The sequence below is a fragment of the Chiroxiphia lanceolata genome, chromosome 16 (assembly GCF_009829145.1).
Source record: "Chiroxiphia lanceolata isolate bChiLan1 chromosome 16, bChiLan1.pri, whole genome shotgun sequence".
In the NCBI taxonomy this organism is placed as follows: domain Eukaryota; kingdom Metazoa; phylum Chordata; class Aves; order Passeriformes; family Pipridae; genus Chiroxiphia; species Chiroxiphia lanceolata.
The window spans coordinates 15,822,625-15,838,688 of NC_045652.1; the positions used below are offsets into that span (position 1 = coordinate 15,822,625).

The 16,064-nt window shown below is 64.0% G+C and overlaps 1 protein-coding gene across 2 annotated transcripts in view; it reads right to left on the reverse strand.

The window, feature by feature from the left end:
* The window catches only part of CASKIN1 (CASK interacting protein 1), a 30,463-nt gene extending 16,784 nt beyond the window's left edge, over positions 1–13,679 (reverse strand). The window contains exon 1 of one of the 2 annotated variants that reach the window (XM_032704093.1): positions 13,506–13,679. In XM_032704093.1, the coding sequence (XP_032559984.1) occupies positions 13,506–13,599 (94 nt within the window). In that variant the 5' untranslated portion in view covers positions 13,600–13,679. The remainder of the gene's footprint in view (positions 1–13,505) is intronic. The other variant, XM_032704094.1, reaches the window with a different exon arrangement.
* Between the last annotated feature and the right edge of the window lie 2,385 nt (positions 13,680–16,064).

A 16,064-nucleotide genomic window follows, 5' to 3' on the forward strand; every position in this document is an offset into this window, starting at 1 on the left:
GCTCCCCATGGGGCTCACACTGGGCTGCTTTGGCAGAGGGAGGAGCTCAGCACCCTCCCCTGCCCCCCAGCACAGCCCCTGCCCTGCAGCCCCCGCCCGGCACTGCCCACCCCACGCTTCCCTGCGTGGGAAATTAAACCCCGTCGGGGCAATCCAATTAGCAGCACGAGGAAGGATGGAGCCAGATTTACATAAGATTTACCCGAAAAATGCCACTCAGGCTTTCCAGTGAGCTGCTCTTCCCCCAGCGGGAGCCGGAGGAGGAGGAGGAGGAGGGTGGATTCAGCCTGGCAGAGCCCCGGGCTGGGGGCCCACACAGCAGCCTCTGTGTCCCCCACAGTGAGATGGCACCGGCACAGCCATAAGTCTGTGGCAGATGACCCAGAGGTGGCATGGCCTGGCCAGGAGAAGGGGCAGCCAAAGTCACTCACCCTGCCATCCTCCTCCCCTGAATCCTCACTTCAGAAGCTCAGCTGGAAGCATGCATGCCAGGAACCAGGATGCCAGGGACAAGCTCTCGTTAGGAGAAGCCAACTGGAAGGGGCTACTTCAGGCAGGGAAGAGGGATATGGGGCCAAAGACATGCTCCCTGTGCACCACAGCCATGGCCTTGCTCATGCTCCCTGTACCATGTTCCCTTGTCAGCATCCCTGTGAGATACTGAATTCTTGGGCACAAGCCTCCACATGGATAAACAGAGCAGCAGCAGCAGGAAGGGTGGCTGTGTCCAGCCCTGATCCTCAGGCCTGGGGAGCGGTGCTGGGCTGAGCCAGCCCTGCCTGTGCCACATGGTGCACGTGGTCCCAGGAGCGGCTGGGACAGTGGCAGAGGTTTCCCCCTGCCCACGCTCCCTCCCTCCCTCCCTCCCTCCATGGCTGCCCAACAGCCTGAGCTGCAGGACATTTGCTAACGCTGAGACAGCCCAGTGTGACAGGCGAGAGCTGCCGGGGATGGGCTCCATCAGCCACGGTGACCAGCCTCTGGCCCCTGGGTCCCCAGGCTCTCCTCCTGGCATGCAGTGCCATGGGGTGGCTGTGGGATGAGAAGGGGCACTGTGGGGTCCCCAGGGTGCAGGGAGGGATGGTTCATGACTGGTTCTCCAGGGTGTGAAGAGGGATGGGCACTGCAAGGTCCCCAGGATGTGGGGAGGGAAGGGGCCACTGCAGGGTCTCAAGGTGCAAGGATGGACAGAGGCACCAAGGGGTACCCAGAATGCAGGGAGGGATGAGGGTATATGGGATGCCCAGGGTGCATGGAGGACAGGGACACCACATGGTCCCCAGGGCGCAGGGAGGGACAGGGGCATTGCAGGGTCCTGAGTGCGGGAAGAGACAGGAACACCACAGAAGCCCCAAATGCCACCCCTGCCCCAACATCCCCATGCTCCTCTGGCAAGAATCGGACATTACTGGTGGGCAGAGCTGACCCAACACTGGGACCGATGGCAGTGGCCGGGGTCGAGCGGGTCCCCGCCAGCCCCGAGCTGCCGCCAGCGTCCCCAACAAAGGTGCCATTCAGCTCCGGTGGAGAGGAGCCCAGCGCCGCTTCCGCTGCCTCCCCACGCCAAGAACCAGCTCCCAGGAGAAGGGGGCCAGGCTGCCCCCCAGGGATGCAAAGGGCCAGCGGACAAAGGGAGCCGGTGGGCGCAGGAGCGGCACCGTGCCCGGCACTGGCTCCGATCTCCAGCCCCGAGACGGGCCCCGCTCCGGCTAATCGGTCCTTGCAGATGGACGGACGGATGTCAGCAGGTCTGCGGTGCCTGGCCTTTCCCACGGGTTGATCCCAGCAAGGGGCTGGGACGGGGCAGTGCCCGGGGATCGGGGTGGCAGGTGCGGCAGTGACGCCTTTGGCGATCCCCAGGCACGTGTGCCACCCCGGCATCACCCAAACCACCGGCACTCCAACACACCATAGCGGCAAATTTTTCCTCCCTGCACCTGCAGGAGAGGCTGCGGCTGCCAAAATCTGTTTAGCACTTCCATCACTGCCCGTGCCAAGTGCTTAGTCAGTGACTTCCAGCCATGCAGTGGTTTGACTTTCCTTAAAGCTCTGGAAGTGGCCGCCAGCATGCTGAAGGCAGCTGGAGCATGGAACCCAGCTGGGGTCTCAGAATAACCCCAGTTCCCAGAGCAGGGGAGCAGGATGGGGACCTGACACATCACCAGACCCATAGTGGGATTTGCAGCCTGTCGGAGGGCAGCAAGAACTGTGAGAGCTCATTAATGGCTGGGAAGCACAAGGAAAACTCTTCCACTAACGAGGGAGAGAGAAGGGACCTGAGCATTTCTAATTAAAAATATCAGCTACAAAAGGAGACAGGCACAGCAGGGAGGAAAGCAGGGCTCCTGCACAGCCATGCTGCCAGTGGGCACCCAGCGTGTTCCTGGCTGTCCCCTCTGCTGAGACTACTGAAGGGGTGTCGGGGACCACTGAACACCTGTAACCACCGTCCTGCCCTCTCCACACACAAGCAGATGCCATCAGGCAGGTGTTGTGGGAGGGGTGGCTCTTTGCTCTTTGCTCTGACCTCCTAAGCCCCCCCTCCATCCCTGGGACACCACAGTGTCCCCTCTTGGCTCCCCACAGGCTGCTCAGGTGATGACTCTGCCATGTGGGAGCACAGGGCTCCCTTCCTTCTCCTGGCACGGCTCCCCAAAGCTCTCAGAGCACCTTGCACCCCAGCAGCATCCCAGGGCAGGACCACATCACTGGCCCCATGAAAGGGGGAAACACGGGATCCATCCAGCGCTCTCCAGCACCTCCGGATGTGGCTGCAGCCGGCGGCTCCTGCGTGCACCGGGAGCCGCAGCGTCTGCCATCGACACCAGCTATAAACAGCGTCTGCCAGAGTAAACACCGCCGCGGGGAGCAGCCCTGCCACTACTCCCAGAAATGCCTCCACTTAAACACAGGGAGCTCGGGAGCTCAGTGCACGCTTGCATTCAGGCTGGCGCTCCGTGTGCTGCGAGCTCCTGGCCGGGCCCGGCCTCCCCCGCCACGCGCCGGCCCCGCAGCGGCCACGGGCACCGCGACGGGCCACGCACGAGCCACCCGCACGTGCAGAGCCGGGCATGCACGGGGGAGCAGCACTGCCCGACCCCAGGGCCCAGCCGTGCGCCACCCTGGCTCTTCACACCGGGCCTGGCAGCTGCTCCAGGCACCCTGGTGCACGCTGGGGAGAGACCCCTGTGCCCAGCCACAGCTCTGGGCATCCCAGTGCACGGCCACAGGGAGACCCCCACACCCAACTGCTGCACCACACATCCCAGTGCATGCTGTGGGGAGACTCCTGGGCCCCTGCTTCTCCAGGTATCCCAGCACGTGTTGCATGGAGACCCCTGTGCCCAGCTCCAGGCACAGCTCCAGGGTGCTCCAGGCACCCCGGTGTATGCCATGATGAGACTGAGACCAACCACAGTTCCAGGCACCCCAATACCTGTTGGTGGGAGAATCCCATTCCCAGCTGCTCCAGCCCCATCCCTGCACACATGTCCGAGGCCATGGCCCCCCATGGTGGGACTCCTCGGTGCCTGGGGGGGACTCTTCTCCCTTCCCAGCACCCCTTCACGTGCTCACACACCAGCCCCTGTGTCTGCGGCCAGTGCAGCGCCAGCAGCGATCGATGCCCAGCCAGGGCTGGGGGCCCCCAGCCAAGCCTCCGCTGACGAAGCACATCCTCACCCAGCTCCCCCCGGCAGGGAACAGGGAGCAGGGAGCAGGGAGCAAGGAGCAGGCGGCTGCTCCAAGCAGATGGCTCCAGCCTCTGCTAAATCAACATCTCCTTAATGAGGGGAAAGCATGGCTGCCCCCCCCAAGCATGGTGGCAGTGGATGAGCCAGGAGAACCCCCCCCAAATGCTCCTCTCCATCCCTTCCATCATCCCTCTGCAGTGATCCCCCTCCCCTCCAACCCCAGCCCTGCTGTAACCTACTCCCCAGCTGACGTGGGCAGCCGGACCCCTGCGTGTGCCCTCCCGCAAACACAACAGGACCCCACAGGCAGTGAATATCCACAGGGAAGACATTCAAGGCAAGCGCCTGTTTCAGAGACAGAGGGAGGATCCTGCAGTGGCATCGCTGGGAGCTGCCGGATAAAGGAAGCATCCAAAATAGCTGCTCTTAATTATATCCCTGCTGACGAGCGCCACGCAAACAACGGGGCTGCACGAGGAGCCCTGGCATGGGTGGGTCTGATTCCCCATGGCAGCATGTGACAGTGTGGGGACCCCACCGAGTGGGCACAGCACCCCTGGCTGGGTCTAGTGATGATGGTGACATCAGGGAGCTGGTCCTGACAGGGAAAAGCTTGTACTCCTGCAGCCAAGGTCGTGTCAGGCGCTGAGGCCGGCGCGATGCTCAGATGCTAATGAAGCCGTTATCATCTTCCGATCGATTTGGACTGTATAAATAATGCACCGCTGTACAGGAAAAGGGATTGCCTGGGGCTAAGAGGTAGCTGGGATGGGATGGAGCCATTGCAGAGCAGTACACAACACAGTTGGTAGCTACTGCCCACCACAGCTGGACACACACCACTCACCACAGCTGGACACCCCAGTGCCCATCACAGCTGGACAACAACTGTCCATCAGTACTGGAGACCCCAGTGCCCATCACAGCCAGACAACAACTGTACATCAGTACTGGACACCCCAGTGCCCATCACAGCCAGACAACAACTGTCCATCAGTACTGGACACCCCAGTGCCCATCACAGCCAGACAACAACAGTTCATCAGTACTGGACGCCCCAGTGCCCAACACAGCAGGATAACAACTGTCCATCACATCTGGACATCGCAGTGCACACCCACAGCTGGGTGCCCTGCTGCCCATCACCAGCCATTCCCCAAATCCCAAGGCACTCCTGGGGGACGCTGGCCCTGTGCCCAGCACACCTGCGGACACTCTGGATGCCCAGCCCTTGCGAAGCCTTCCCCAGGGAGTGGAGAAATCCGCACTGGAGGCTGGCTGGGCTCTGGCAGCCTGAGTCATGGCAGCACAGGGCTGTCCCCTGGGGCCACAGGAAGCAGCTTAAATGCAGCTTTCAAGAGGCAGCGGGGACTCCGCTGTGATGCTTTTATTTTTACAAAAAGGAAACTTTTTGATCCCAAGGGAGGGTGAGGGGCTGCCCTTGAGGGCTGCCAGGGCAGGCGGGGACAGGGGACACAAGTGTACCCAGGACAGAACCAAACCACTGGGGCTGGAGTGGGACCCAGCACTCCACGGTGAACCAGCAGCTACTGTGAGGATCCCTGCTCTCCCTGTATTCCCAAGATGTATCCTCACCCAACCTTTGCTGTGTGGTGCCACAGAGCCTACCCAAGCCACGCTGCACCAGCCGGACTCCCTTGGGGCAGCCCCATTCCCCCCATCCCCCCGAGTACCACACAAAGCCACGGGGCTCTGCTGAGCAGTGGCTGCTGGTGACTCGGCCTTGTGCACCCAGGGATGCAGGGAAGAAGCAACAGGAATGGGCAGGTGTGTGGGCAGCGCAGGGATGCGCTGGCTCTGCCCCACAGGTGGGACACGAGGTGCTGTGCTCAGCTCCATGGGACCAGCACCGAGCGTCCCACCTGCCCGTCGTGCCCGGTGCCAGCTGCACGCCCACCCTCGTCTGTGCAGAAATGCGTGTTGGTGTTGCTGCCAGGGAGCCCTAATTGCCAGCCTGTGGCAAACAGGTAATTTTCATTAATCACCCTGGCTGGAAGCAGTCACTGCTGCCACGGCAAGGCTGGCACGGCAGGGACGGGACATGGTTGCTCAGGGCCACTGTCACCTGTGTTTGCCCATCCATCCATCTCACCATGGTTAGCACCACACCCCTGTGGGACATGGGAGCAGAGACCATCCTGTCCTGCCTCATCCTCATCCTCCCCACCTCCTCCCCATCCTTGCCCCCTCTGCAGCATCAGGGATCCCTGGGAGGACCAGCGCTGGCCTCGCTGGCTGCAGGGAGGGATCAGGAGCTTTGAGCATCTCAAAGCATCATTAACTAACGCACAGTCTTCATCATTGGCCTCCCATGAACCCAGTGCAGTCCAGCAGCGCTGGGGATTGGCAGGAGCTCCTGGCATACACAGATCATGTGCACAAGTGTGCACATGTGTGTGTGTGTGTGTGTGTGTGTGTGTGCAGGCAGCCCAGATCCATCAGAGGCACCAGGTGCTGCCGCAGCACCAGCTCTGAGCTCCCCACCACACGCCGGCAAAACAGGCCCGAGGGTCTATTTTAGAGCCATCGTTTGTCCTCGTGCACGGAACAGCCTGGCTCCACGCGTGTGGGTGCACCGTGCCCACCCTCTGCACCACGGTGGTGTGCCTGGGACCCCGCGGGCAGGACGGGCACGGTCACGGCAGCTCTGCAGGGCTGGCAGCTCGGGGGTGCCGCGGTCTGTGCCGGGGCGGGTGGACAGCGCGGGGATGTGCGGCCAGGCGGTGCCGTGCATCATCCAGGAGCACCGGGAGCGCGGCCAGAGGCCTCACACCGCTCCCAGCGGGCTGGCACCGCTGCAGGGGAGGCGCAGGGCTCTCAGCACCCGTTCCAGTGTCCCCAGTGTCCCCCAGAAGGGGGCTGGCAGGGGCAGCGCAGGACCGGCCGGGACAGACGCTGGAGCGGAGCTGCTGCGGAGCCGCAGGGCTGCGAGGAGCGTGCCTGCCGTAAACAGCCCAGCTGCAATGCAGGAGCCGGGCAGCCGCGCTTTGTCTGATCCAGCGGCTCCGGCGGCCGCGGACCGACAACCTGCGGGGGCCTCCCGAGGAGGCGGCGCGGAGCCGGGCTCCGGCAGCCACATCTGGAAGGGATCAGCCGGCTGCCGCCGCCGCGGGCCGGCCGTCCCCGGCGCCAGCCCCACGCCAGGCCGGGGAGGAGGCAGGGCCGACGCGGGCAGCGGAGGCGGCCGCGGGCACACGGACGCACGGGGCAGGGGCACATGGACACAGGGCGCACACGCGTGCACGGAGGCACACGGCACACGGATGCAGAGGGGCCGATGCGCGCACATGGATGCACACATTCACACGGGCACACGCGTGCACATGGGTGCACATATTCACACGGGCACATGTGTGCACATGGATGCACACATTCACGCAGGCACACGCGTGCACATGGATGCACACGTTCACACGGGTACATGCGTGCACATGGATGCACACATTCACACGGGTACATGCGTGCACATGGATGCAAGGGAGGACGTGGATGCAGCGGGGCACATGCAGGCACACCGGCAGAGCACCTGGCTGCCGGTGCTCGGAGAAGCAGAGCTCGGCCGTGCCTGTGGTGGCTGCGGGCACCATCTCCAGCCAACTCTGTCTCCAGCTGACACAGGCCGTGGCAGGGCACAGTGCTGGGGGCCTGTGTCCCACTGCACCCTGGGGCACCCCGGCCCCACTGCTGCCTCCATCTGCTCGGTGCTCTCCAGGCAGCCAGCAGTGACCTTGGTGGGGAGACCCAAGGAGACCCAGGCAGAGCTGGCACTCCCAGCCAGACGCTCTCCCACGCCCTCCCGGCACCGTGCTTCCCCACCGGATGGCTTGTGCCGGCACTGGAACCCATCCATCACCAGAGTGGTCCCAGCAGCACGGGACTGTCAGGCCGAGCTGAGGCCGGCACTGCATCCCAGCTTCCCATTTCTCAGGCTGATTGCTCCTGTCGCTGCAGAGCCTAGCGTTAAACACCTCATTTTCTGCTCCCGTATTGAGTTGGAAAATACTATTAACATTTCATTAGAGCTTAAAGATCCTTCTCAGCCTGGCACAAGGAGCCGGGCCACTGGTAGCATCGCTCCTGCGCCAGGTGGGCTGCGCTGGCCATGTTCCTCTGGGGAGAGGGGAACCAGGAGGGTGAGTCCCACGTGCCCCAGCTGCGGGACAGGATGGTAACCCGGGGCAGAGGTGACATCAGCACTGCACACTGGCTTGATGATGTCCCTAGCATGGCCTGTCCGCACAGCACACTTGGCTGTGGATGGGACACAAAGCGGTGACAGCAACAGTGCCCGTGCAGGCCCTCCTGAGTTTTGCTTCCCAATGCCTCTCCCTTGCCCATAGGAGCCTGATAGTAACAGCACCTGTCATTAAATATCAGCAAATTTGTTCTCCAACACTCTCCCAATGGTGCCTGAGCACCATTCCCAGCACACACCACTCTCTCAGCGGCACCAGGGCAGAAGAGAGCACCATGGCAAACACAACCTCAGGCATCAGCCAGAGCTGGGCATTCCCGTCCACTGCTCACCCTGCCAGCAATGTCACAGCTCCTGCCTGCCATGTGCCTGAGGAATACATTCCCTGAGTTCTCACCACTGCTTTGGAACACCCAGTGCCCTGGCACAGCACCACAGAGCTGCTATCCATGGGCATTGCTGCTGTGGCTGGTGCAGGCACATGGGGAATGGGAAGGGGCTGGGGGCACCCAGGCAGACCAAGAGGGGAAGGGGACTGATTGCAGCCATTCCCAGCAGCTGGGAAGTGGATGGAAGAGTTAAAGGGAGTGCAGAGCAGAGGATAGGAGCCAAGCGCCAGCCTGGCTACTGGAAACCACGATGGGCTGGCACGGATGGGGGTGGCTGCAGAGAAGGGCTAGGAGCACCCACAGCACCCAGCCCTGCTCACTGCCAGCACCATTACCCCTGGGTGGAGCCTGGCCCTGCCACATCCCCCACAGCAGCACCCCACAGTGCACGGGCAGCAAGGGGCACCACAGCACCGGCAGCAAGGTCCCGGTGCGGGGAAGAGCCGGAGCCGGCGGCCGTGAGAGAGCCCCAGCACGAGGGGCCACCCGCTGCTGGCAAAGGGCTGGTTGGTGTCAAGCCAGGTGAATTTGGGACTGCTGAGAGAAAATCCAGGCCAGTAAGGAAGCTGGGAACAGAGCTGCTGGCCGGCAACCCTGCTGCTCCTCGGTGGCTGTGGCCAACAGTCCCGGGTGCCCTGCAGCATTCCCGGTGGGCAGGGACCCGGCAGCCAGCATGGACATGGGGGCTGTGCTGGGGGCGGGTGGCAGAGGATGGTTTGCACCCACAACTTAGCCCAGCCACAGAGAGAGGCAAGAAATATAAAATAAGGAGAAGTCACCCCAGGCTGAGCAATAGTGCCCCTCTGGAAGGAAACTTGGCACGCTCCAGCCCGCATCCGCCTGCCAAGTCCTGCTGGGAGCGAAGCTTCACACGTGGGCTGGAAACCCCAAGAAGTTTATGAGGGACCCGCTGACACGTGGATGAGCACGGCAGCAGCCGGAGCTGCTCGGCCCTGACTCGGGAGCCTGCCTGCCAGTGGTACTCAGAGCACAGCCCCGTGCCTGGGACACGGCTGGGAGGCACCAGCATCACCCGACGCTGGCATCACCTGCATCCCAGCCCACCCCCTTGGCATTCCACCCGTTAATCCATGCCAAGGGGATTGGGAGAGGCATAGGAGCAGCTCCTGGCCACAGGACAGGGGATGCATGGGGGCCCAGCACCCTTTTGGCCAAGCTGCCACAGGATCTGGTCCTACAGCCCCTTCCTCTCAACTCCAGATGTCCTGACCAGCACCAATGGCTCCAGAGGCTGGCAGCATCCAGGGGCTCTGGCACATGGGTGAGCACTGTCTGCTCCCCTCTACCCGGGCTTCTCTGTCAGCAAGGAGGGTCTGCCCAGTGCCTGTGACCAGGGAGCAGCAGAGGGGAGCCATCGGGGTGGCTGCCTCCCAGGAAAGGCTCCTGCTCTCCCAGAGGGCTGAGGGGGAACTGGGCAGCTCCGGTGGCTGCCGGCCACACACGCCCTGGGCACTGCACCACAATTGGATTTGCAGCTGCCCTGCCTTTTACTGCATAGAAATTGAATTGTAAAATGTCAAAGACATTTCCTAACTGCGCCATATTAGCCCGGTTTTATTAAATACTGTTATCAGAGGAGATTATTAATGCAATCAAATGCAGGCAAAAAAACCCAGAATTAACTGGCCATAGTGCAAGAGGATGCTCTGGAGGGCAGGAGGCAGCTGGTTGAGGCCCTGCCCAGAAGCCCATGTTCTCAAGGGGTCTGGCTCTGCTTCCCACTCTCCCTGGAGCGCTGGAGAAGCAATGATCCCACTCAGCCACTGCAGCTCCACTCACATCCCGGGATGTCTCACCACGGGACAGCAGCACCCCAGAGGGTGATGAGCCTGGGAGTTTTTGCTGAGCTTTGAGGTCCCTGCCCAAGCAGGCCAGGACCTGCTCCTGGCACATGGCAGCAGGGCCAGGGCTGGCTGGGCTAAGTCCTGAAATGCCAGCAGTACTGCCAGTGACATGCAGGGCAGGATGCAGAGCCCTGCACAGGCGGCAGCGTGGGAATGGTTACCCGGAGAGCTGCCCGGGCTGGAGCACAGCACCCCCGGGCAGTGAGACCAGCCTGGGCTGGGTCACCCCAGCATGGCAGGACACAAGGGTTGCAGAGTTCCATGCCCAGTTCCCAATCCCAGCCAGTCAGCCTGGCTTGCCCATCCCCGGGTGTCCCAGAGCGAGGTACCCAGAGCTCCAACAGCACATGAGAACACGGGTCCTGATGGCAGCCTGGGGGACCAGGATGGCCCTGAGGACCAAGCACGGGGTGGGCAGCACATCCCCCCAGGACACAGCCCTGTGTTCCGCCCGCACAGCCAGCCCCTGACACGCTGGATGCTTATCCTGGCACCACAGGGCCACGTGCTGGGACGTCTCCTTGGCCACATGAAGCTGCCACGTGTGGAAGTGCTTTACAAAGCCCCCCAGCCCAGTGGGAGGAGAAGCCAGGACAGAGGATCCAACCCTCGGCTCGAGGTCCCTCACACAGCACTGGCAGCACCACACAGAAGCCATTTCCAAAGAGGATGAGCCACTGGCAGCACTGGCCCCACGGGGAAGGAACCAGCTCGCTCCAACTCTCCATGGCCGAGGAGCTGTGGATTCCCTGCACAGCACAGCACGGCTCATCTCCCACTGCCTGAAGCCCTGGGTGCCCAGGACAGGGATGGCACAGTGGGCACGGGTGCTACTGGAGACACCCCAGGGCCCCATCCCATCCCATCCCATCCCATCCCATGGTTCTGGAGCCAAGGGGAAAACGCCAAGTCACTACAATTCTTCGAGGTAGCACCGGGAAGGAGGGGACAGGGAGGGAAACAGTTTGCTGCCAAATCCCTGCATCTGATTTGCGCAACTTTCAGACAACCTCATCAATTATGGATGCCCGGGAAGCAGGCGCGGTGCTCGCTGCGGCCGGCCCGGGCCCCGGCCCCGCACTCCACACACCACACCGGGCCCCATGTCGCCATGGCAACCCGCGCTAATTCACGCAAGGATTTTTAAAATCTCATTTATTAAACCCCACATGAATAGGATATTATCCAGATAACAGAGCTAAGTTACAAATCTTCCTGGTGCCGCACAGCGCGGGGAGCACCACAGGCATGTGTGGGACTGGTACTTGGAGGGGACATGGGGCGGCATGGGGACAGCTCTGCTCAGTGCTGTCCCTCTCCTCGTACCGCTCCTCCAGCCTCACTGCCATGGTCAGAGGTGCTCATGCACCCCAGGCCGGGAGCACAGCACCTGTGACGCACACGTGGCACCCTCTGCCAGGCAAGAGAGCCGGGTCCAGGGGGAAATGGCACCAGAGCAGCCCAGCACTGGCTCTGGAGGGCTCAGCAGAGCTGGAGATGGACAGCCCAGCCAGGGAATGGGGCAAGCATCCAGGCCTACAGTGGGAATCTGCCCAAGACCAGGCTCAGCCTCACTGGGTGTCCCTTGTCCCTACCCTGCGATCCTGACATGGGGAGCACCACTGGCCACCCGTGGCCAATCCACCTGGTACCTGGAGGGCTCAGCAGTGGGAGATGCAGCAGAGCACAGGGAAGGAGAGAGATGCAGGAGGAGGTGGTGGCACTCTGGCATCTCTGGCTGTTGCCAGCAGGGACTGGAGAGGGGTGTGTGGGGGACAGTGCTGGGGACAGGCCAAGTGTTGTCTCCATCCCCACGTGTCACTCCGAGAGGCCACTGCAGTGGCAGCACCTGGAGCAGGTTAGAATGAAGGGGGCTCTGAGCTGGAGGCTCTTCTTGTCCTGTACAGTCCCTCAGCAATGACAGCAATGATGGCACTGGGCCCTAGGGAACACCATGTCAGGCCTGCACAGCACCAGGACATGGGGGGATACCATGTTGGCCCTGCATGGCACAAGGAAACACACACTGGCCCCAAGTGGTACTATGGACATGGTGGATGCCACACTAAAGCAGGGACATGGGGGATGCCACACCAGAGCAGGGACATGGGGGGTGCCTGCCCAGCACCAGAGCACAGGGGACACCACGCTGGCCCTGCTCGGCCAGGAACACCCCTGCATGACCAGGGATGGGGGACACCACACCAGCCTTGCACAATTCCAGGAAAACAGCATTCGGGGAGTGCTTGGCCCTGTAGGGAGGGACACTGGGTGCAGCCATGAAGGGGCTGTGTGTCCAGATGCCACATGAGGTCCCTGTCCATACCCAGTGACAGTCCCCAGCCCCCCAGTTCATCCCATGCACCAGGCCTGAAACCTGCGGCTGCATCAGCACCATGAATTATTCACTCCGGGGCGGAACGCCTCGACAGAGCAGTTATATCCTACAGCGAGTAGATACTCATGGAGCTACACACGTACAGCTGGAGACACACACGTACAGCCACACGCACGCCCCCGCAGCCTCACACCTGGCCACGCACACTCGGTGCACACACGGGAGCCGTGCACAGCCAGCCGCAGGGACGCACCGGGAGATACCCGCGGAGCGACATCCAAACACCCCCACACCGAGAGGCACCAACAGCCCAGCCAAACACACAGATGCCAGGGTACACACCGCCACGCAAACACCCCACGCACCCAAACACAGCCGCACACGCACCCGCGGCAGCGCGGACACACGCAGAGGTGTGCGGGCGCTGAGCCCCGGGGCTCACACGCGGGCCGGGCACACTCGCTCCACGCACACGCAGATGTGCCCGGCGCCGCCCGGCCGCAGCCCCTGCCCAGGCCAAACATCCCGGGGGCACCGGGCCCGGCTCCCGGGGGGTCGGGAGTTGGTCCCGGCCGCGGGACAAGGGCAGCCCGACTGGGAACCGGCCGCACCGGGAGCTACCCCGGGACCGGCGGGGGACCCTGTGCAGCGCCCAGCACCCGCGCAGCGCCCGAGGATGTTCCGAGCCCCGCCGGGATGCTCAGACCCCCACCGGGCAGCCCTCTCCCCGCCCCTCCCGGGGCGCCACCGGGGGTCCCCGGCACGTCCACGGCCCCCGCCCGCCTGCGACGCGCCGCAACCAGGGAAGGGCCGGGGATGCTCCGGGGCCGGGGATGCTCCGGGGCGGGCAGGGCGGCAACGCGGCCGGGCCCCGGGAGCAGCGCTGGGATGCGGCCCCGAGCCGCCCCGCCTGCTGTTGCGACGCCGGTGTCCGTGTGTGTCCCCCCCCGGGTCCCCCTCCCGCCACCGCCCCCCCCCCGGCCCCACCGCCGCCGCCGCACTCACTGGCTTTGCCGGGCTTGGGCCTCTGCAGCAGCTTCTGCACGGCCGCGATGTCCTCCGCCTTCACCGCCTGCACCAGCTCCTGGTCCTTGCCCATGGCTGCGCCGCGCCGGGGCTGCCGGCTGCGGGCTCACGGCCCGAGCATCCTCCGCGGCGCGGCGAGGGGCGGGGGGCGGCTCGGGGCGACTCGGCACGGCTCGGCTCGGCACGGTGCGGCCCCCCCGCCCAGCCCGCCCGCTCCGGAGGCGGGGGCGGGGGCGGCGGCGGCGGCGGGCGCCCGGGGCGGGGCGCGGCGGGACGGGGGGGCCGCACCGGGAGGGCGGGGGGCAGCGCGGGAGGGGAGGAAGAGGAGGAGGAGGACGAGCAGGAGGAGGAGGAGGGGGCGGGGGCCTCCCGGTGCTGCGGGCGGAGCGCGGGATCCCCCTCCCCGGTGCCGGGGCCCGGGGGACGCCCCGGTGGGAGCCGCCGCCGCCGCCGCGCAGCCGTGGCGTGTAACGAGCTGGCGGGTCTCGGCGGGAGGAGAGGAGAGGGAACACGGCTGCTCGGGGCCTCTTCCTCCTCGAGGAGGACCTGAAGAGGGTCCGGCAGACCCCCACCCAGGGCACCCCGTGCTCCCCAGTCCCTCTCCAGGGTGCCCTTTGCCTATCCCCGTCCCGCCTGGACATCGCAGGGACCGGCCGGCAGCCTGCGGTGCCGGTAAGGACCCGGGCAGGAGCAACTGTTCCATTTCTGTAAATAAAGCCCTCATTACCGCGTCATTTTCCACTTTTGTTGACACAGTGGCCGGTGACATTCGTCCCTTTCACTTTTAAGGCTGAAATGACGGAGACATTCCAGGTGTGGTGTTCCCGGAATGAGGACGCTGAGGAACGCGATGGGAAATAGGGCCAGTGATGGACAAGTCATTAATGTCCCCACAGTGCCCTCAGGGCAGAGCACGGTCATCACCCACGCAAAATCAGCCCAAATTTTTCCCCTCCCGGACGAGTAGCTGGATAAAAGCCTTGTGGAGTGCCGGCTCCAGCAAAGCGACGTTGAGGCAATTGAGCCAGAAGGCTGGTAGCCAGCTGGCCACCGCAGCGCTGGGCACTGATGGGTGCAGTGCACTGGTGTATGCGGTGCACGGCTGTGTGCGGTGCAGGGGGACGGGCGGCTGCAGCCCCGCGTGTGTGCCCGTGGCAGAGGGAAAGATGGAGGAGGGAACTAAGATCATTCCTGATGCCCCCTGCCCGCCTCGTGCTGGCCCATGCCCCTGAGCTAGAGCCCAAGGATCCTCCACATCCCCCAACTCCCTGTGCAGCCCCCAGCTCCCTCTGTAGCCCCTGAGTCCCTCCCAGTCCCCACCTCCAGGCTGACCCCGCCTCGGGATCGGCGGGGTCGTCTCCTCTCCCCACCCCCACTTTCCAATCCAGGACATTTGGGTTGCCAGCACGGAACGCCGTCTAATCTACCCTCTAATCCCGCAGCCGGGCGGCCGCACGGGCCCTGAGCCGCCGCGGGGCTCCCCGGGCTGGGGGCTGGGGCCGGGGCTCCGCACGCGTCCGGGGGCCCCGCCGGGTCAGGGGCTTCCTTCACATCTGCCACCACCTGATAACAAACGAGGCTCCTCAACAAAGGTCCCTTTGTGCCCCACAGCTCCCTCCTGCTGGGCTCCCACACCCAGTCACCCAACACAGGCACGGGACGGGGCAGCCCCTGCCCCGGTGGCCTCACCGGGCACTGGGACCTCTGTGACCGGGACACGACACGGGGCTCTGTGGGGCCAGTGGGGTGCACCAACGCTGTCCCTCCTCTCTGGCTGTGCCAGGCTTTGCAGGAGGAGCTCCAGCCTCGCGTTCCTGCGGCTCCCTCGGGCTCTTGCCAAGTCGGGTTGCTCTTTGCAGAGCAGAAGAATGTGCAGTGAAATGTCCCTGTTCCTGCCTTGCACACGCCAAGAGAAACCAGCGCCTGGAACGGGCAGAGCCGCAGGCACGGTGGGTTTGGGGTGGGCACTGCAGGGAACAGGCACGTGGAAACCCGACTGTGGGAGCCGGAGGCACCACCGGCAGCAGGAGGGCTCGTCCCACGCAGAGATCCCCACGCATCCCCCCCAGCTGCCTTTCCGATGGGAAAGGAGTGCACTGAGGCCCCTGCCTGGGTGCAGGAGGCAGCAGGGGTCTGGGAACACATGGGGCCCTGGGCCCTGGATTAATGGAGAGGAGGGAAGAGATGAAGGCAGGGTTTGGAGGATGGCTTGGCTCAGGACGCTCACCCCCCTCCCAGCGACCAGGGATTCATGGTGGCTGAAAGCAGACATGGGGTTGGGGAGTGGGTGCTGGTGGGAGCCTGACAGGGCCCCTGCACAGCCCCCTGTCACTGCCCCATCCCGGGTTCCAGCCCTCTCCCTGTGCCATGCAGCACCCAGCCCCAGCACCGAGCTGGATCCCGCCTGCAGGGAGGGCATGGCCACCCTGGAGGCCAGCACGAGGTGTCCCCATGAGCTCTGTCACACTCTGCCCTGAGGCTTGCCAACCTCTCCAGCTCCAGCAGAGCCAGAGCAGGGGCCCAGGACAGACCTCAACC